We start from the raw sequence: 21526 nt of genomic DNA, 5'->3' as shown, positions 1-21526 counted from the left end.
GCCGGCCGGTCACGATTTAAAAAAAGGTGTCAGTTATGTGTTGTGGTATGGTGACGCTGTGATATAGCACTCCTCAGTCACACACTCAAGGACATCCTGTAATAACTTCAAAAACACCCCAACTGTGTTCAGAAAGCACAAAGCTTGTAGGGAGGGAGGAATGGGGGGGGCGCCATTTTGTTTCGGGCCATGAAACTGCTTCGTGGCCTTCCAGGCGTGATGACAGCATCCAATACCATTCAGTCAGTGAGCCGGCCAGCCAGGCCTGGGCGAGGCGACACCCAGGCTCCAGACAGCCTTTTTAATTACCAGGGAAACTAAGTTGCGGGGCAGTAAAGCAAATGAGGATTCACTAATCCCAGAGACTGCAGACTTCTCATCTTGGAACGACAGTGGAAAGAACCGTCCCGGCTACTGTTAAATCCCCTCTACTTGATAAGGAGGACTGAGCTCTCGGTTCTGTGCCTCCAAGATAACGAGTGCAACAAAGGTAGGTTTAATTCAGAACAGGGTGGAAAAGTGTTCTACTGCTATATTCCACCAGCCTCTCCTTACGTATTCTGGTCCAGATGAATCTCTTATGAGGCTGACTGCAAACTGCATTCATTGCAATGTCATTAACTTAATAATACCAATAGCACATAAGTCCTGCATAAAACGGGGAGGATGATTAAATGAAGGAGGATGATTAAATGAAGGAGGATTCCAAATAGGTTAAATGGACTCCCTCCTGTAAAGACATGTCATCCATAAACATGTAGAAGTCTGGAACCAGGCAGTAAAGGGTGCTTCTCATCATCTGAGTCACAGTGACCAAATCCAAATCTGTGTTGGAGGCTCAGAGGATGGGGGTGGGGTGGAAGCGAAGTGGGTGTTTCTAACAGTACAGTATCTCCATCATGTGAGTACTGGAATGGATATTTTGGCTACTCACTGGTATCCATTGATGGGTGGACAAAGCTAAATAGTAGAGAGAAGGTACTGGCTGAGGGCTGGTAGTACTCAACCCACTTGTCAATGGGACATTCCTGCCACACTCACTGAGAGGCAACAGTAACACTGCCCTAAATGGCAGTATTTCACCCACAGAGCAGAGAGCGAGAGAGAGCGAGAGAAGAGATTGAGAAGAGAGAGAGAGGAAGAGAAGAGAGAGATGTACGGGAGAGAAGAGAGAGATGAGGGAGAGAAGAGAGAAAGGAGAGGGATGGAGAGAGAGAAGAGAAAGAGGAGAGGGAGAGAAGAGAGAGAGGAGAGGGAGAGAAGAGAAGAGAGAGAGGAGAGGGAGAGAAGAGAGAGAGGAGAGGGAGAAAAGAGAGAGAGGAGAGGGAGAAAAGAGAGAGAGGAGAGGGAGAAAAGAGAGAGAGGAGAGGGAGAAAAGAGAGAGAGGAGAGGGAGAAAAGAGAGAGAGGAGAGGGAGAAAAGAGAGAGGAGAGGGAGAGAAGAGAGAGAGAGGAGAGGGAGAGGAGAGGGAGAGAAGAGAAGGATGGAGAGAAAGAGAAGAGAGAGAGGAGAGGGAGAAGAGAGAGATGGAGAGAAGAGAAGGATGGAGAGAAAGAGAAGAGAGAGAGGAGAGGGAGAAGAGAGAGATGGAGAGAAGAGAAGGATGGAGAGAAAGAGAAGAGAGAGAGGAGAGGGAGAAAAGAGAGAGGAGAGAAGAGAAGGATGGAGAGAAAGAGAAGAGAGAGAGGAGAGGGAGAAGAGAGAGATGGAGAGAAGAGAAGGATGGAGAGAAAGAGAAGAGAGAGAGGAGAGGGAGAAGAGAGAGATGGAGAGAAGAGAAGGATGGAGAGAAAGAGAAGAGAGAGGAGAGGGAGAAGAGAGAGATGGAGAGAAGAGAAGGATGGAGAGAAAGAGGAGAGAGGAGAGGGAGAAGAGAGAGATGGAGAGAAGAGAAGGATGGAGAAAGAGAAGAGAGAGAGGAGAGGGAGAAGAGAGAGATGGAGAGAAGAGAAGGATGGAGAGAAAGAGAAGAGAGAGAGGAGAGGGAGAAGAGAGAGATGGAGAGAAGAGAAGGATGGAGAGAAAGAGAAGAGAGAGAGGAGAGGGAGAAGAGAGAGATGGAGAGAAGAGAAGGATGGAGAGAAAGAGAAGAGAGAGAGGAGAGGGAGAAGAGAGAGATGGAGAGAAGAGAAGGATGGAGAGAAAGAGAAGAGAGAGAGGAGAGGGAGAGAAGAGAGAGCAGAGGGAGAGAAGAGAGAGATGGAGAGAGAGAGGAGAGGGAGAAGAGAGAGATGGAGAGAAGAGAAGGATGGAGAGAAAGAGAAGAGAGAGATGGAGAGAAGAGAGAGATGGAGAGAAGAGAAGAGAGAGATGGAGAGAAGAGAGAGAGGAGAGGGAGAAGAGAGAGAGGAGAGAGAGAGAAGAGAGAGATGGAGAGGGAGAAGAGAGAGATGGAGAGGGAGAAGAGAGAGATGGAGAGAGAGAGGAGAGGGAGAAGAGAGAGATGGAGAGAGAGGAGAGGGAGGAGAGGGAGAAGAGAGAGAGGCTATTATAAAAAGGGAGTAATTCTGTGTTGCAAAAAGGAAAGAATGAACTCATGTGTAAAAACATTGTATTACAAACGGAAACGGAATGATCAAATTGTTTACAAATTTCAAGAGACAGAGGGGGTTGTGAAATATTATACCATATGACTGTACATGTATATTTGTATACAATATCATATATATCATAACTCACTAGTAAGCCACTAGGTGATGTTCAAAGGCAATGCAGGAATGAATATAAAATAGTCTAAGCATAACAAATCTCATTTGACCACAAGGTACCCTTTCAAAATAACTTCAGATTTACTGTTCTGCATGAACGTATAACACAATATTAAATGCACCATCTGAATTACGATAGGCTAAACTCTGCATCCCTCTTTCTCTACACACTCGACAGCGGTAGTACAGAAGTGTTACCTGAGACACCATAGGTTTTTCCATACACCAAGAGGACCGGGGGAGAGAGAGAGAGAGAGGGCTTGCAAATGTGGGTCAAAATATTCAGCGAACGTTGCGAGAGTGCATGTGTTAAAATGTGTGCAGTGACTGCAGCATAATGAAATAATTTGAATTCAGTTGCACAGTACAGTAGACAGTCAGTGAAGAGTGTTAGTAGACTACAGTAATCTCTTTAACTTGCTAGTTACTCTAATCCCAATCCGTGTATCATGAATGAATAACCACTATTAAACTAATCTACAGCCCACTGTGACGCATTGCTTTGCATTAAATATGCCGCCTCTTCCCCCCTCTCTCTCCAATGCAGTAGTACGCTCCTCTTCCCCCCTCTCTCTCCAATGCAGTAGTACGCTCCTCTTCCCCCCTCTCTCTCCAATGCAGTAGTACGCTCCTCTTCCTTTTTCTGCAGCTGGAGAAATAGATATGCTTTCCCTTTCCTTTTTCCTCTCCTTCTTTCTCCCTCCTCGCTTGATGAAATCCAGACGAGGGTTTCTACCTCCGCCCCGCCTCCCCCAAGTCAGTCAAAGCCACCGCCGCTATGAAACGTGACCCACGGATCCCAAGAGCCAGTCAAGCATAACGCTGTAGCCGCCTCCCATCTCCATGTAAGGGAGCCTATGTACTGAAACCCTGTCACTCCTTCAGGGTTGTCAACCAATGAAAATCACGACACATGATATACAGCCTATCCCTCCACGGTACATTAACAGCTAATTGGCTTAAACCCTACAGGCACCACAAGCAAAATAACACATGGTATTGCATTTAAGGGTAACAGAGCATTAGACTCTTAACAAAAGATTTGGTCAGTTTCTAAAGGTCCGGTGGTAGTACAGGCTATTGTATTCACTGACTCAGTCAACATGACATAAACACACCAAAGAGATCAGAGGTTGTTGTTGGCCATGAAGGATGGAACCATACAAGGGCAGTTGGAGCTTCAGCCATGGAACCATGCAAGGGCAGTTGGAGGTTCAGCCATGGAACCATGCAAGGGCAGTTGGAGCTTCAGCCATGGAACCATGCAAGGGCAGTTGGAGCTTCAGCCATGGAACCATGCAAGGGCAGTTGGAGCTTCAGCCATGGAACCATGCAAGGGCAGTTGGAGGTTCAGCCATGGAACCATGCAAGGGCAGTTGGAGCTTCAGCCATGGAACCATGCAAGGGCAGTTGGAGGTTCAGCCATGGAACCATGCAAGGGCAGTTGGAGGTTCAGCCATGGAACCATGCAAGGGCAGTTGGAGGTTCAGCCATGGAACCATGCAAGGGCAGTTGGAGGTTCAGCCATGGAACCATGCAAGGGCAGTTGGAGGTTCAGCCATGGAACCATGCAAGGGCAGTTGGAGGTTCAGCCATGGAACCATGCAAGGGCAGTTGGAGGTTCAGCCATGGAACCATGCAAGGGCAGTTGAAGCTTCAGCCGTACCACACTGATTCTGAAAGCCTGGCTGGACCCGTCTCACAGGACATCTTTAAAAAGACTTCCCTCAGCAGGCAGCCTCCCTATTATATACTCCTACAGACGGCCCAACGTGAGCCACGTCCACTACGGCACCAACACCATGGTGGCCATACACGGTCCCAAAACTCTGAAAGACGTCTGGTATGGTGGAGGAGCAAACCTCCTCCCTGACACTTAACCTTTGCCAAGTTCACTGACATGACCCTCCTAATCCTTCGGTCTCTCTATGAAACGCTGCTCTATGCAGATAATTGCAGGGGGAAACAACCCAGCACCCTAAGACCTAGCCTGCTGTAGGGGGACGAATCAGTGTATTTGGGAGGATTAACATCCATGCCCAATCGCTGTTAAAGTTTCCACACAATATTTGATTGAGTCAGCCACCAACACTAGTGAGGATTTCTTCTCTTTCAGCCCAGAGAAGAAGACAAGAGAATAAACGTTGCTGCGCCATGTGTCCATTGAACTGAACCAGCTCCGTCAGCCGATAGTGGGGGAAGGGGCTTAAGGAGGCTCTGAGACTCAACACTGCACTGCAGCAGAACTGGCCATTGTTTCTGTCAGTCACAATAGTGCATGTGTGCAAATTAACATACTTGCTGTGCTGTCTATTCAAAGCTCAATGCTTTTCTGCACGTCCCTTGAGCCAGCTGGATTGTCAGTACTGCAGGTTTAGATGGGCAGAGTGAGGAGCAGCAGTAAGCCTGTAGTGGAGACAGATGTCTCAGAGTGCATTAGTGCTCTAATACTGTCTGCCAGTTCTGCAGCAGTTTGGTTGGTGCAAATGTGAAGCAGCAGGTAAGTCTCATACCCCTGGGGGCCAACACTTGGGTGGGGCTCCGCAAAATACTTTCAATCTGCAGTTGCAGTAATGGAGGTGAGGCAGTAAAATACACCACCATCACGCCATTTCTCAGAACCCGGCATTCATACGGTTGGTTGCTGTGTTTGCACTTTGCTTGGTTGCTTAATAGCAAAGCTGTAAGTTAAATTGATGGGGTAGCAAACAGCATTTATAACCCCAATGCACTCACACGCTTACACTTTAAATCGGTCAACTAAGAGAAGGTATTTTCTTAACCTCACTTCTCACCGATCGCATGGGACATTGGTGACACCTTTAAAATCCATTCACACTTGAACCCCCCCATTTGGCTGCCCGTGCCCTTTGAGGAGAAAAACATGTTTAGGTAACAGCTGCTGATGCCCGAGGGAAGAGAAACAGCAGAGAAACGGCAGAGATGGGAGGGTCGAGCTCCAAGTCACACAGCCCTAGAAATGCATGTGCTGGAGTTAAAAGCACTTGGGGAGATTCCTGGTGCTAACTGTCCAATCAGCACCCAGAGCACAGAACCTCACAGCATCCCATCCAGTATTGTGGCGGGAGGAAAGGGGAGGCTGGGTCGTACCAACAGAGAAGGATTGAGGGGAAGGAGTCACAACTGTTTCTTGGCACCTGTCTCTTTCACTCAGAAAGGGGGGGGGGGGTTAAACAGCAAGACAGCTGGGAAGACAACAAAGAATTGCTGTAGCACCCCCTTCTCATTCCAACAGCCCCCCACCGCACCCCCTGGACTAACATGATGTTCTGTACAGTCAGCATGGCCGCAACGTGCGACATACACACAGCTCAACACTGCTAATTTACAGAGACATTTGCAGAAGCCTGGACCTCCTTGAGGGCCCTGAAGCACAGCCAGGTCCACAGAATATGTTGGGGCAGCAGGCTCATTAGAACATGTACACAGTTAACCCCTCTTGCTGCCAGTAACACATCTACATATTTAAATGATAAAAAACAAGTTACGTTACATAAGTCGTTACACAATACTAGTCACAAAACACGGAGCGTTCCTCAATGTGTAGGCTATGTGTTTGTGGTAAAAGAGAAACAACAGTATAACTCCACGTAGTAATCTGAGGCCTTATCTTATGCAACGTATCAAAACTAGCTAGGTAAACATCAGTCGAATCAACTGCATATTATTTCAAAACATGTAGAAAAGAGCAAAGCATTTTGTTCTTTCGATGTTCCAGGTCTAAACCTGCTGGATAGGAACGTACAGAAAACTGGCTATGACATGAACGAACTCACCGGCAACACCGCAGGATAGTACAGCCCCATCATTGTCTGCACGGGAAGGAAGAGTCTCTCTCTCTCTATTCCGCTCTGAATGTGATCTGTTACCATCCGCCGGGAAGCACCTTCTGTCCACGTCTCTCACAGATTCAAATTCTCCCTCGCTCTCCGCCAGTGTTCCCCCTTGCCTTAGCACCACGCAGGTCTTGTGTCCTTGTCACTCTCTGCCTCTTCTCTGTTTGCCCCTTGTCAGTTTTCTCCTCTTACAGCTCGTGTCTCTTCTCTTCTTCCTCTGACGTGTGTCACTTCTCACTCACACTACCGCTCCTGCTCTGCTCGGTCATGGCTTCTGCATGTTCCATCCCCCTTCAAACTTTCCCTCTCTGTGAGCCTGGCTGGGTCCCTCCTATCCATCAGTCTCTCCATCCCCTCCCCTCTCAGGCTAGGTACTGACAGGTTAGGAAGGAAGGAGCTGCTGTTTGGCAGCCCTGAGAAGAAGACGCTCCGTTTCACACTGTAACGCTACCCACTGCATTGCAGGTTTTTTTAATCATTTATTTATTGGATGGCAGCTTGTCAACCCCATGTTAGGCTGGCAGGCAGGCAGCTCCCCCTCACCTCCCCATGTTCATTACCCAGAGAGGAAACAGCTTCAAACTGCTACAGCCCAATTCTACACCTTCACAACATGTATATTTATTACTCTGCATTGCGCTTTTTCATTTCCTACACTACAGTACTGTTGGGGTTCGATGGGAGAGAGGAGTGCAGTTCCCCTGCACTTCTTGTTTTTTCTCTCCCTTTTTCTGCCCTGCCTGCAAAACATCTATGCCAGTATGCAGACATCTGCTGAGGTTGGCTACTACAGAGGGGAGAGAGAGATGGAGAGAGGGAGGGCGAGAGAGAGATGGAGAGAGAGATGGAGAGAGGGAGGGCGAGAGAGAGATGGAGAGAGAGAGGGAGAGAGGGAGGGCGAGAGAGAGATGGAGAGAGGGAGGGCGAGAGAGAGAGAGAGAGAGAGAGAGAGATGAGAGAGGGAGAGAGGAAGGGCGGGAGGGAGGGAGAGAGGGAGGGAGAGAGGGAGGGAGAGAGAGAGGGAGGGAGAGAGGGAGGGAGAGAGAGGGAGAGAGAGGGAGGGAGAGAGAGAGAGAGGATGGAGAGAGGAAGGGCGGGAGGGAGGGAGAGAGGGAGGGAGAGAGGGAGGGAGAGAGAGAGGGAGGGAGAGAGGGAGGGAGAGAGGGAGGGAGAGAGAGAGAGAGGGAGAGAGAGAGGGAGAGAGGGAGAGAGGGAGGGAGAGAGAGAGAGAGAGAGAGAGAGAGAGAGAGAGAGAGAGATGGAGAGAGGAAGGGCGGGAGAGGGAGAGAGGGAGGGAGAGAGGGAGGGAGAGAGAGAGGGAGGGAGAGAGGGAGGGAGAGAGGGAGGGAGAGAGAGAGAGAGGGAGAGAGGGAGAGAGGGAGGGAGAGAGAGAGAGAGAGAGAGAGAGAGAGATGGAGAGAGGAAGGGCGGGAGGGAGGGAGAGAGGGAGGGAGAGAGGGAGGGAGAGAGAGAGGGAGGGCGGGAGGGAGGGAGAGAGGGAGGGAGAGAGGGAGGGAGAGAGAGAGGGAGGGAGAGAGGGAGAGAGAGGGAGGGAGAGAGAGAGAGAGAGAGAGAGAGAGAGAGAGAGAGAGAGAGGGAGAGAGGAAGGGGAGGAGGAGAGAGGGAGGGAGAGAGGGAGGGAGAGAGAGAGGGAGGGAGAGAGGGAGGGCGGGAGGGAGAGAGGGACCAAAAGAGGTGATGGGAGGTGGTGGGAAAAGGGTAAGCGAGAGGCTGAGAGAGGCTGAGAGAGGCAGTGGATGTGAGTGAGAGATAACAGGATAGAGATAAAAGGATAAAGGGATGGGGAAAGAGCGAGGGATGACGGGATTAGGGTGTAAGTGAGGAGGATGAGAGGATGAATGGGGGATGATCTAAGGATTAACTACACAGACTGAACACACTGATAAACACACAGATGCACAGCCATATTTATTGTGCACCCTGGCAGGCACACAAACACGCTTTCAAACAAAGGGCTATTTCCATCACACTCTCTCACACACATACATTCAAACAATGCCCCTCCCCCACAAACACAGATCATCATAAGGCCATGCATATAGGGATGCACTGATATGGGCATTCTGGGCTGATGCAATAGTCCTAATCAATATTTTCTTGTCCATGATGGATTATATATCGATATGGCAATATTAATCTGAAGGCCAATGCATGCATTCCTACATACCAACAAACAATACATAGATCTACTAATTAAGTAGATTGAATTTATTCGACTATTAAAAGTAGCAGGCTTGTCTATTTACCACCACAAACCGATGCTGGCACTAAGACTGCACTCAACAAACTGTATAAAGCCATAAGCAAATAATACTCATCCAGAGGCAGCGCTCCTAGCCGCCGGTGATTTTAATGCAGGAACACTGAAATCAGTCTTCCACAATTTGTACCAGCATTTAACCTGTGCAACTAGAGGTGAAAAAACCTCTATATCACCTTTACTCGACACACAGAGACACATAACAAAGCTCTCCCTCCCCCTTCATTTGGCAAATTTGACCATAACTCTATCCCCCGGACTCCTGCTCACAAGCAAAAACTCAAATAGCAATATATTCCGGAATTCATCCGATAGTATTGAGGAGTATACCACATCAGTCACTGGCTTCATTAATAAATGCATCGATGACGTCTCCACAGTGACCGTACGTACATATCCCAACCAGAAGCAATGGATTATAGGCAACATCCACACTGAGCTAAAGGCTACAGCTGACGCTGTCAAGGAGCGGAACACTAACACAGACACATAAGAAATCCCACTACACCCTCTGATAAACCATCAAACAGGCAAAAGCATCAAAACAGGACTAAGATCGAATCCTACTACACCGGCTCTGATGCTCGTCGGATGTGGCAGAGCTTGCAAACTATCACGGACTACAAAGGGAAACCCAGCCACGAGCTACCCAGTGACGTGAGCCTACCAGACGAGCTATAAATGCCTTCTATGCACTGAACAATGCGTGAGGGCACCAGCTGATCCGGACAACTGTGATCACGCTCTCCGTAGCCAATGTGAGTAAGCCCTTTAAACAGGTTAACATTCACAATGCTGCGAGGTCTAAACGGATTACCAGGACGCATGCATGCGCTGACCAGCTGGCAAGTGTCTTCACTTACATTTTCAACCTATCCCTGACCTGGTCTGTAATACCAACCTGTTTCAAGCAGACCTCCAGAGTCCCTGTGTCCAAGAATGCCAAGGTAACCTGTCTAAATGACTATCGTCTCGTAGCACTCACATCTGTAGCCATGAAATGGTTTGAAAGGCTGGTCATGGCTCACGTCAAGACCATGATCCCAGACATCCTGAATCCACTCCAACTCACATACCACCCTGACGAGATCCACAGATCTTTTCCCACTTGGACAAAATACACATCTACGTGAGAATGCGGTTCATTGACTATAGCTCAGCGTTCAACACCGTAGTACCCTCCAAGCTCATCACTAAGCTAAGGACCCTGGATATCCTGACGGACCACGCCAGTTGATGAGGGTTGGCAACAACACATCCACCACGCTTACCATTAACATGGGGGCCCATCAGGGGTGCGTGCTTAGTCCCCTCCTGTATTCCCCATTCACCCACAAATGTGTGGCTGCGCACGACTCCAAGACAATCAATAAGTTTCCCGACGACACGATGGTGGTAGGCCTGATCACCGACGACGATGAAACAGCCTATAATGAGTGTGATGCCTGGACAACAACCTCTCCCTTAAAGTCAGTAACACAAAGGAGCTGATTGTGGACTACAGGATACGGAGGGTCGAGCACGCCCCCATTCACATCTACTGGGCTGTAGTGGAGCGGGTCGAAAGCTTTCAGTTCCTTGGTGTCCACATCACTAAGGATCTATCATGGTCCATATTAGATGTCGACCCATTATGATTTTTCAACGCCGATACTGATTAACGGAGGACAAAAAAGCCGATACCGATTAATCTGAAATTTTTTTATTTGTAATAATGACAATTACAACAATACTGAATGAACACTTATTTTAACTTAATATAATACATCCATAAAATCTATTTAGCCTCAAGTAAATAATGAAACGTGTTTGTTTTTGCATTATGTAAACCAAATTGAACAACGACAGCAGCCACCATTGAAGCAGCGTTAACCATGCAGAGCAAGGGGAACAACTACTAGAAGGCTCAGAGCGAGTGACGTTTGAAACGCTATTAGCGCGCTAGCCATTTCACTTCGGCGTCCAAAAGTACCGATTTCCGACCGTTATGAAAACTTGAAATCAGCCCTATATGTACGCATCTACCTCAATTACCTCGTACCCCTGCACATCGACTCAATACTGGCACCCGTCTCAATACTGGCACCCGTTGTATAGAACCAAGTTATTGTTACTCATGTTGTATCTATTATTACGTGTTTTCTTTTTCTTTTATTTCTCAATTGTCTTTCTCTGTATTGTTATTAAACTGGGTAGCGTGGCCGAGTGGTCTAAGGTGCTGGATTTAGGCTCCAGGCTCTCTGGAGGTGTGGGTTCCAATCCCACTTCTGCCAACGTTGATGTTATCTTGGGTGGCAGGTAGCCTAGTGGTTAGAATGTTGGGCCAGTAACCGAAAGTTTGCTAGATCGAATCCCCGAGCAGACAAAGTAAAAATCTGTCGTTCTGCCCCTAAACAAGGCAGTTAACCCACTGTTCCTAGGCCATCATTGTAAATAAGAATTTGTTCTTAACTGACTTGCCTAGTTAAATAAAGGTTCAATTAAAAAATAATAAAATGATTAAGGGCCCCCAAAGTAAGCATTTCACTGTTAGTCCACACCTGTTGTTTACGAAGCCTGTGACGAATACAACTTGATTTGAGACAAAAATACATACATATAAATGAAAGGATGAAAACACAATAAAGCCATTGTGGTATGGATGTGAATTTGCTGCAGTAAATGTTCTATATCATCAGAGGCAGATACAGCACTGTGTACTGACTAGGATCATCATGGCTTCTGTAGCCTAAACGTGATGAGGAGGGGCACTAGACTCATACTACAGGACCCTACCAACTCCCAGACAAACCAAAATACGTAGGGTTTCGGCTAAGCCACCATGCATAAACATTGTCCCTATTGACACAGCCAAACCTACAGCCAAATCAACTAACACACAATAGCCCATAGGAACTCCAGCTAGAGTGTAGGTAAGCTACACTAACTTCTTCAACCCCTACTGCAGTTCCCCCGTGACCTCACTTTGGGTCCCGACCCAACTTTGAATACCACTGGTCTATATTACCTCCCCACAGAATGGTTAACTTCAATATGGTTGCTCACTTGCTTCAGTCTCCATCCTCCCCTCCTCTCGCTTTCCCTCTCTCCTGCCTATTCTACTTTCCATCCACCCCTCCTCCCCTTCTCTCCAGCACAAGCAGCGAGCGAACTGCATTCCCAAGAAAGGAGATGGCAGGGGTAGAGGAACGCACGTTGGAGGAAAAAACACATAATGGAGATAAAGCTGTGGAGATCCATCATGTTGAGAGGAGTGGGAGGGCAGGCAGGCAGACCAACACCCCCCTCCTGTGGCTCTGCCAGAGACCTGCACTCACATCTCACCAATGACAACAGACAGAAGACACATCACTGTGCTGCTGCTCCCAGGAAGATAAGAGACTGTCAGAAACAGCCCTGTCTGGCGCACATAAGGTACTCATTACTGGAACCGATATTTAAAACCCAGTCCAAACCCGGACAACACTGGGCCAATTGTGCGCCGCCCTATGGGACTCCCAATCACAGACAGATGTGACACAGCCTGGATTCGAACCAGGGACCTCTTGCACTGAGAAGCAATGCCTTAGACTGCTGCGCCACTCGATATGGAGGGAGAGCACAAGAAACTAAGAGAAAGAAGGGGAAAGAGAGCAGGGGAATGTGGATTTTGGAAAAGTGTGCACAGCAGACAGGCAGATCAAATTGATTCAGAGAAAATGTTGTCACAGCTTCTGTAGGCTGTTCGTGTTGGGCCTTCTGAAGTACTATAATAGTACTATAACGTGTTTCATGAAACTCCATATATACCTAAATCATTATACCTAAATTAAAGGAGACATCAGTAAGATGGTACTCTTACCTGGCTGTGAGGTGGGTATCCAAGGAAACCTGGGGTTAAAGGGTCGTTGTTCTATAAAAAAAATATTACAAAAATAAAAAGAGAGTTAAGGGTTTGGAAAATGTGATGTGATTCAACAAAGTAATATGCTCCAGAGGAGAAACAGCCTAGCTGTTACTTGTGATGGGGGAACAATGTATACAGTAAAATATCAGGATATCATTTTTGCTGATTGCATAATTTTGACAATTTCGCAATATTATTTTTGTACTAGTGTGCTGTACCTGCACCAATACTCCAGTATTTTTCCTTCAAAGCTTGTTTTCCAGCTTCTTTTCAGCAGTTTTATCAAAACTCTCTCTAGTCCCTCTGCAGCAGACGTATGGTGAGCAATATGTTTGGAATCGCAACACATAGAATCGCGAGAATCGCAATACATATCGTATCGGCACCTAAGTATCGTGATAATATTGTATGGTGAGGTCCCTGGCAGTTCCCAGCCCTAGCTGTATACCCTACAGACCAATACATTTATGAAAATACGTATGTTGCAGGAAAGAAGCGGGGAAATTAAGGGGGAACATTTCACAAAGGATTATGCAAGTTAACATGATGACTCTTTTGGTTTAGACCCTGAGCGCTGCCTCACCCATTTAGAACAGCTGGTGAATCATTCTGCAGCCAGGCCAGGTCCTTATTCAGCCGACAAAACAAATTGCACTCCGCAACAACAACAAGAACGGACCCTTCCCCTGTCCGTGCCCCAGAATCTAGTGTTGTGGTTAATTGATCTGTAATTACTTCTAATTAGATTATTTCTGTCACCCCTCCCTCTCCCTCTGGCAGAAGACCCATTGTTCATGGCAATGTAAGAGGAGGGAAAGGAACGGGGGAGAGGGGGCGGGATAGGGCAATAGGGGAAAGTTAAACCAAACAGTGACATTGACAACAGTAAGGAGAGAGGATTCCAGCGATCCCGTCTGATACACTGTGCAGGGAAAAGAGGCAGAGTAACAAGTCTCCGGCCTTTTCAATAAGGGGAAGGAGGGTGGAACAGCCTACACGTGTTAAAAAGGGTCAATATGTTTCCATTGTGCTTGTGCTAAAAGACGAGAGTCAGAAACTCATTATAAATTCATACATTATCTCCATTAGCTTCCATTCAGTGAGCAGCCAGTGCTGGTGTAATGTAGTAAAAAGGTGGTTGTGGCCTCTTCATTGTAAACAGACAACCTGCTTCCTGGGGGAATTGGTCCCTCCCTACTATAATTTTTTCAACCAATCGTTGGAAAGGCCTGACTCAGGATGCCATGGCGACAGCACGGGAGAGATGCCCTCTCAGAAAGCTAGCTGTGCTGGCTGTGCTTACTACACTAACCCTGGATGGGGCTCCACAGCCACACCACAATGAGACATGGTGGTGGTAGAGGGAGGGAGTGGCAGAGCAAATACAGGGAGGGGAAAGAGGAAGGAAAGGGGAATGAGGTCAACCAAACAAGTAGAGAGGGACAACACTTGACGGGGCACAGAGAGCGTTTAAGTCGTGAGCAGCAGAAGTGAGTGACAGATTGATGTGTGATGCTGTCTGGACAGTACAGACTATAGCATGCATGACCCATGCCAGAGGAGTGAGATGTATGCTATTCAGCCCAGCAGTGTCCAGGCTCCCTCTCCTGCATAAAACAGCCATCTCTTTGTCTCCCCCTATCCACTTCCTGTTTCATCTGGAACCAATTTCCCCCTCGTGCCTCATCCCCTGGGGGAACACACTCCTCAGTGCGCCGCATTCAAGTGGGAGAGCCGCTGAACGGACAGTGGTAGGACTGATGAAGATGCGACACACTGAACATTTGAAAGGACGCAGATCTCCAATGCCTCTGGCAATGTATACCCGAGTGAGTTTAAGTCTGACAAGGCACCATCAGTGGAAAAACAATGTAGCACATCACTTGGAAACCAGAACTACCCCATACGATTCAATACATAACAAGGTGGCAGTAAAAAAACGATTTGTTCCAGTAGAAAGGCAGGATGAAGAGGGAGGAGTTTAGGTTAGAACAGGGGGAGGGAGAGGAGAAGAATTTGGTAACATCTGGAATCAATCTGTCTGGAGGAAAGGGGGAGGGAGACGAATGGGGGATGGAGGGAAAAGAAAGAACAAGAGAGTGAGATGGAAATTAGGAGAGAAAGACAGGGGTGGAAGAATGTGGGGATTAAGAAAGAAAGACAAGAAGTGGAAAATACAGCAAAAAGAAATGGAGACAATGACTCATACCCCAAGAATGTCATGTGACTTATATTTCCTTAAAATGGTGGGAGAGGGGGGTCTGAACTTGATACTCATTGTTAAAACACACACACTTTATGTTGCAGGGCATATGGCGCTTTGGCCAAGTATGCATATCAGGTCTGCTTTGAGTCTGAAGTTTTTCAAGCTTTTATTACACTCAACGAAAGTCATGAGACCCTCTTCCATGCAGACAGTAATTTAACAGGGTACCATCCACTTTGGTATTAATTACACTCATTTACAGTAGAGGGGTAGTTATGAGGTGTGGCTGCTCTGAGGGCCAGGGGCTCCAGACTATACGGATCACAAATGTACAGACACACCTCATACAGTGACTTTCTCTCTGTATGCTCAACTAAAGGGCGTCGCTCTGCTGGGTTTCTCTCTCCCCCACTTTCTATTTTAGGAAAAGTGAAAAAGTTGAGAGTTGGAGCAAATGGGCAGAAAAAGAGAGCAGTGGAGGGAGGAGGGCAAAATGGCATGAGGTCAACAGATGGTGAGGGAGGAGGGGGATGGGGAAGAAGGGATGGAGAGGGGGATGGGGAAGAAGGGATGGAGGGGTGGACAGAGGGTGATACGCTGAGGAGCAGAGGGGACAAAAATAAGGAGTTTAGAAGACAGGCTGAATCAACGTTACCGACAGGGAGACATTCGCGGGCGGAGATGGAAGTACATATGACAGTTTGGGGGCAGCGGTGTAGAAGGGGAGGTGACAACAACAACCAGTGTCCAGGGTTAACATGTGAGTGTAAGTGGTAGGCCCTGCATCTGATTAAACGAGTGGCGGACTATAAAAAAAACATTTTTTTTTAAGGGGGGGGGGGGTTGAGCAATGTTGTGTTGAGAAACATCTTGAAGAGAATTTTGAGCTTATCTCAAGGGGTGAAAGGTCAAAGGTGACACTGCAGCATTGTGCTCAAAGTTCAGTGACAACCATTAGCGAGTCTCCACTAGTGTGCTGCACATTATAACTCCTACTTTTTTCTTTGGGGTTTTAATGACAGCCAATGTTCCCGCTATTACTAGTCGACATTCCCTGGTAGCTTGATAGTTTCAAAGAATACTGCACCTTCTGAGCTTATCTGTGCAAAACTGTATAATCTTAATGGTTTGTTTATATCGTAGTTTCCCCTTCAACACTCGCCCACCCTCTCCCCCCTGTACTCTCCTCCCCTTGAAGCGATCAGTCTGGTTAATGTTCTCTCCTAAATGAGCTTTGATCTCGTTTAGCGCGACACAAAGCCGCTTTACTGCCAACGATACGAAAAATCTGCTCTCTGGGAGCCGGAGGGAGGCATATACAGCACACTGTACACTACCATGCTGGACTAGGCTAGGGCACATCAATACTGCATAGTGGGAATCAGAGAGAGACAGAGACAGAGATTGGACAGTAGAGACAGTGAGCAGGGGTGGGGAGGTTTGTCTCACAGGCAGTGCACACTCAAATTCTATGGACCAGGAGTCAATTAGCAATCTGGAAATATGCCTTAGGGGGAGGATGACGGAAACAAAAGAAGAGGATGGAGATGAGGACACTCCTCTCTCATTTAATATGTCAGCCATGATTTAGGCTGTTACCCATCCTGTCCTCTGGGCAGGTATGAATATCAAATAGCTATCCATCGCCGCACCAAAAATATTTAGTGAACTCATCTTCTCAGCACTGAACATGATGTCACCTACAGGACTGGATGATGTAATCCAGTCTAATTACATTAAGCACCACCATTGTCATTTCTTAATGTTTACCTTTAGTTATCGTCAAACCTAAGCTGCATAGAGGATTTTTCTACATCTTTCTCCTTCTCTCGTGTTAAAGTGTTCTCTCTCATACTGTAAATCCTGCCTTCTATCCTCCTGTTTCCTCCCTCTCTCCTGTGGGCGTATTTCCAGCCTGACCCACAACGGCAGGAGATCAATATCAGTGATTGGCAGCGAGATCCTGTTGCACCTCTCATTGTCACACCATCTACACGTAACCTTTTGTCATCACCATCATTCATTATATGGTGTGAGGAACATGGCCTGCCCATTTGTCATTGCAATAGATATGCAGCAGTAACAATGAAAGCATTTTCCCAATTCCCAGGATTCAATTACCCACAGCTGACCCAGAACCATGTTTGACTGCTGCCTCAAACAAAAACACTATGTCAGCTATTTTCAATTATGCTTACAGATACTGTATGTGCGTGTAATATCCCTGGTTAGCCGAAGAGCAGAGCACTGTTGCTATGCTGTATCAGCAGTCAAGTCATGGAGAGGCCCATAGCTAGAGGCAAGGTATCCTAAAGCCCCTTTCCTTCCTACTCCCTTATCACGAATAGGGGTCTGTTCTTTGTTTCTCCCATAGTGACCCCTCCCCCAACCCCCTGTCTCTCTCCTTTCTAGCACCTAGCTCCAATCACAGACCAGGGGGACTGGCACAAATTACTGTTCCCAATGCGAGTACCCTCCTGTGTCGGAGGCTTTGATGTGATGTCCAACGCCAAAAAGACAGACCATCATGGTAAAGGCGGGAATATCAGTGTGTACATAAGTGCAGTGCACGTAAATGTCGGATCTATGCTGTAGTTTAACTGTCATTTCCAATAAGCTGTGGGCTATCATATTACCTTTGTTTCGGCCATAATCATGGTGTTAGTCTAGCTGCCATGAGCACCGAACAATGTGCAAGACACGTTTAGTACCTAGATTGTAATTCTACCGCACGTTCGTTACTGCAGTTGATGCGACGAGGCATGCTATTGATAGGTGGGCCTGCCTGTCAGCAGAACCATGACCCACTGATGTTCTTGAAACAATAGACGTAACCGTGCTATTAAAATGAAATCGTTTAATGCAGGGGTTACAATGTTGCACGCATTCAATGAAAACAGCTCATCGAACGGAAACAAACAACAATTTGGCTTGATTTGTTAATGTTCTACTCCTTACCTGTCCAATGTCACCAACACCCACCGTCCCGTCTATCCTTGGCCGTTTGCACTCTGCTCCTGCTAATTCGGTCAAAGCTGCAGCTGTTTGCTCAGGATCCCCTCGTTTCATTCCCCGGACTACTGCTGCTGGACCCCCGGTCGTGTTCGCGTGGGGTCCGGTTTCTGTATCAATGTCCTTTTCCCTGTCCATCATTCCCCGAGTAACGGGTAACATTATGGATGCGACCTCGGTCGACATTAACATTGGACGGCAGCTAGTCTACGCTACCTTTGACTTATTCCCTATTCTGGGACAAGGAACGCTATTCCTTGAATGTGCAAATAGCTGATTGTAGCTGGTCTTCTTGGCCAAATGTATTGTACCGCTAGCTAGATTGTTATTGTCTAATCAACACAGAACACCATGACCATGTGTGGCTCGTGCACATTTCACACGATTACTAGCGTTAGAAAAATAGTCACAATAGAACACGTAAACCAAGTAAATACAAAACACTAATTCCTTGCTAATTAGCTAGCTACACATTCCGCTACCTCGTAACAGTAGCTAGCTAGCTAACAATACTTTTTTATCTGCCGAATATAGAAAATTTTAGGAAATGATTTGAATCGCTAATCCTCTCCTTGCGAAGCAAATGCGTCCTCCGCTCCCAACCAAATATATTTTTAAGCCCTTCTTTTCTTTCACCTTCTCTTTATCCTGGCCTTCTTTTTATCAGCCTCCTTTTTCTCGCAGTATGTTCAGTGAATTCTAGTGGCGTGTACAGACTGGCGAGGAACACGATTTCCTCTCTATCGTGTATGTCCCGATTGGTGTGGTATGGAACGGGCCGCAAAGAGTACACTGATTTGGTGTCAGTTTTTTTATTTTCCATGTGCTAAGATTACTATAGGGGTAAACCATTTAGACGGGTCCTAGATCTGCCCTCTCTATATTCCCCTCCTTTTCCTCTGTCGTATTCCCTCCTGCACCCACCCCCCTTCTCTCTCTTTTTTTTACCATAACATACACCATGGCATTTCATTTAGAGTAGCCTACCTCAAATGTATTTTTACGATTTTTGTCATTACCGATATATTACATTTAAATAATTGAATTTCGTAAACGTGTAAATTGGTATGTTTATTTTTAGGGGATTGTTCGCGTGTAAATATGAGACTGCTTGCCACGATTTATGGCGAGGTATTTATCCTCCTTTTATTTTACGACTGCGCGCACACACCCCTCTGCATGCAGCTTCCACGCTTGAGCGAGTGTCTCAAGTCAAGGAATAGAACAAGGAATCGAGTATAAACAGTTTCCCCCGACGCTTTAATTGACTTTCACTAGTCAGTTGGCGGTGATATAGCTAATGAAGCAGATGGGGAGGGGTTATAAATAAAGAAGGAATAGATGGGGTAGGCCTAAAATAACACACAACTAGCAATTTAACAATGTAGAGTACGTACGTGTGAGAAAAGACGCAGGATAGTATAGGCCTGGCTAAACACATGTTAAAGGTGATATATTTTAATTAAACCACTCAAACCTAGGAAACTTCAAAGGCGAATTATCTTACAGGACTGATATGAAAGCATGTTTTTTTAATGATAGTGCGACGCCTGGTGGATATCAAACAACTTAATCAATGGCCATGCAAGTTTCAAGTTTTTAATGTCACATGCACAAATCTGGACAAATGGATTTCTTGCAAAGCTCTAAACCCCCCAAAAACTGTAATGAATAACAATGTAATAACAAGACATAAGATAGAACAAAAACACACGAGAAATAAAAAAATAAGAAATAAGAAGAACATGAGAAAGTAAGTAAGAATACTATATACAGGGTCAGTCAGCTCCAGTACCATATTTACAATGTGCAATGATACTGGAGTGATAGAGGTAGATCTTTGTGCTCAGTGGCGCAGCAGTCTGAGGCACTGCATCTCAGTGCTAGAGGCGTCACTACAGACCCTAGTACAATTCCAAGCTGTATCACAACTGGCAGTGATTGGGAGTTCCATAGGGCGGCGCACAATTGGCCCAGCGTCGTCCAGATTATGGTTTGGCCGGGGTAGGCCGTCATTGTAAATAAGAATTGCCTAGTTAAATAAAATATTAAATCAAATATAAATCAGTGGAAGCTGCTGAAGGGAGGACAGCTCATAATAATGCCTGGAATGGTGAAAATGGAATGGCATCAAAAACACAAAAACATGTGTTTGATTCCATTCCACTTATTCCGCTCCAGCCATTACCACAAGCCCGTCCTCGCCAATTAAGGTGACACCAACCTCCTTTGGTAGATATGAAGAACATGAGAAGGTAAGTAAGAATACTATATACAGGGTCAGTCAGCTCCAGTACCATATTTCCCCCCAAACTGGGGTAAGGTGACTAGGCACCAGGATATATGATAAACAGAGAATCAGCAGCATATATGATGATTGTATGTGAGTGGGTGTGCGTGTGTGTAGAGTCAGTATAAATGTATGTGCATATTATGTGTGTGAGCAAATTATGGCGTGAGTGTATACAGCTACGACCAGAAGTAACTTATTCATAGCAGGTTAGGAGAATTAGTTTAAGGTCAGAAAAAGGGTTAGGGTTAGCTAAAATGCTCTCCTAACATGCTACGAAAAATAACTTCCAGTTACTTCCTTTAGTGGTTTCTTTGCAGCAATTCAACCATGAAGGCCTGATTCACAGTCTCCTCTGAACAGTTGATGTTGAGATGTGTCTGTTACTTGAACTCTGTGAAGCATTTATTTGGGATGCAATTTCTGAGGCTGGTAACTAATGATCTTATCTGCAGCAGAGGTAACTCTAGGTCTTCCTTTCCTGTGGCGGTCCTCATGAGAGCCAGTTTCATCATTGCGCTTGATGGATTTTGCGACTACACTTGAAGAAACTTTCACATTTCTGGACATTTTCCGGACTGACCAAATCAAATTAAACTTTGTCACGTGCCAAACGCAACAAGTGTAGACCTTACTGTGAAATGCTTACTTACAAGCCCTTAATTAACCAACAGTGCAGTTCAAGAACAGTTAAGAAAATATTTACCAAAACATACTACTAAAGTAAAAGATAATAAAAAGTAACACAAAATAACTAACTGTAATGAACACGATGAGAGCTGGTTTCAAGCGCAGGGAGCAGCAGGTGTTTATTGTAAAGGACCACAGGAGGCAGGTAGCTGGGTCCAGGGCAAGGTCATACACAGGGGGTCCAACAAGGCAACAGTACAGGCAGGGAAAAGGCTAGTAACGTTGTCAGGGAGATCAGGCAATAGGTTGATAACAGGAAATCCAATAGGCTAAGGTACAGGCGTCGTTAGTGAGGCTGGGGAAAAACTATCATACACAGGAGGATTAAATTACATTCAAACCAGCGCTCCGAATACAAGTGTGTCACGAATCAAACAATGCCTCACAATGATGGGATGCAAAGAACTGAACTAAATAGTCTGTGATAATGACATACAGGTGTGTGAACAGGTGATCAGAATTCAGGTGATTGGGATCTGGAGAGTGAGCTGCGTTCAGGGGATCTACGTGTTTGAGAGGTTGAGTTGGAAGCAGACAAGGTTATATACAGGGGGTACTGGTACCGAGTCAATGTGCTGGGGTACAGGTTAGTCGAG

The 21526-nt window shown here is 46.5% G+C and overlaps 1 protein-coding gene across 7 annotated transcripts in view; it reads right to left on the bottom strand.

The window, feature by feature from the left end:
* Nucleotides 1–18810, bottom strand: part of LOC118377305 (RNA binding protein fox-1 homolog 2-like) — a 44068-nt gene extending 25258 nt beyond the window's left edge. For 2 of the 7 annotated variants that reach the window (XM_052518908.1, XM_052518911.1), the window contains exons 1-2: nt 17897–18807; nt 12688–12738 (exon numbers count right to left, since the gene is read on the bottom strand). In XM_052518908.1, the coding sequence (XP_052374868.1) occupies nt 12688–12738; nt 17897–18142 (297 nt within the window). In that variant the 5' untranslated portion in view covers nt 18143–18807. Of the gene's footprint in view, nt 1–12687; nt 12739–17896 lie in introns of all 7 variants that reach the window. The other 5 variants (XM_052518909.1, XM_052518912.1, XM_052518907.1 and 2 more) reach the window with 5 other exon arrangements.
* Nucleotides 18811–21526: the final 2716 nt, after the last annotated feature.

This window comes from Oncorhynchus keta, chromosome 5 (genome assembly GCF_023373465.1).
Source record: "Oncorhynchus keta strain PuntledgeMale-10-30-2019 chromosome 5, Oket_V2, whole genome shotgun sequence".
Taxonomy (NCBI): domain Eukaryota; kingdom Metazoa; phylum Chordata; class Actinopteri; order Salmoniformes; family Salmonidae; genus Oncorhynchus; species Oncorhynchus keta.
Note: the sequence above shows the minus strand (reverse complement) of the source record. Positions and strands in the feature narration are given on the sequence as shown.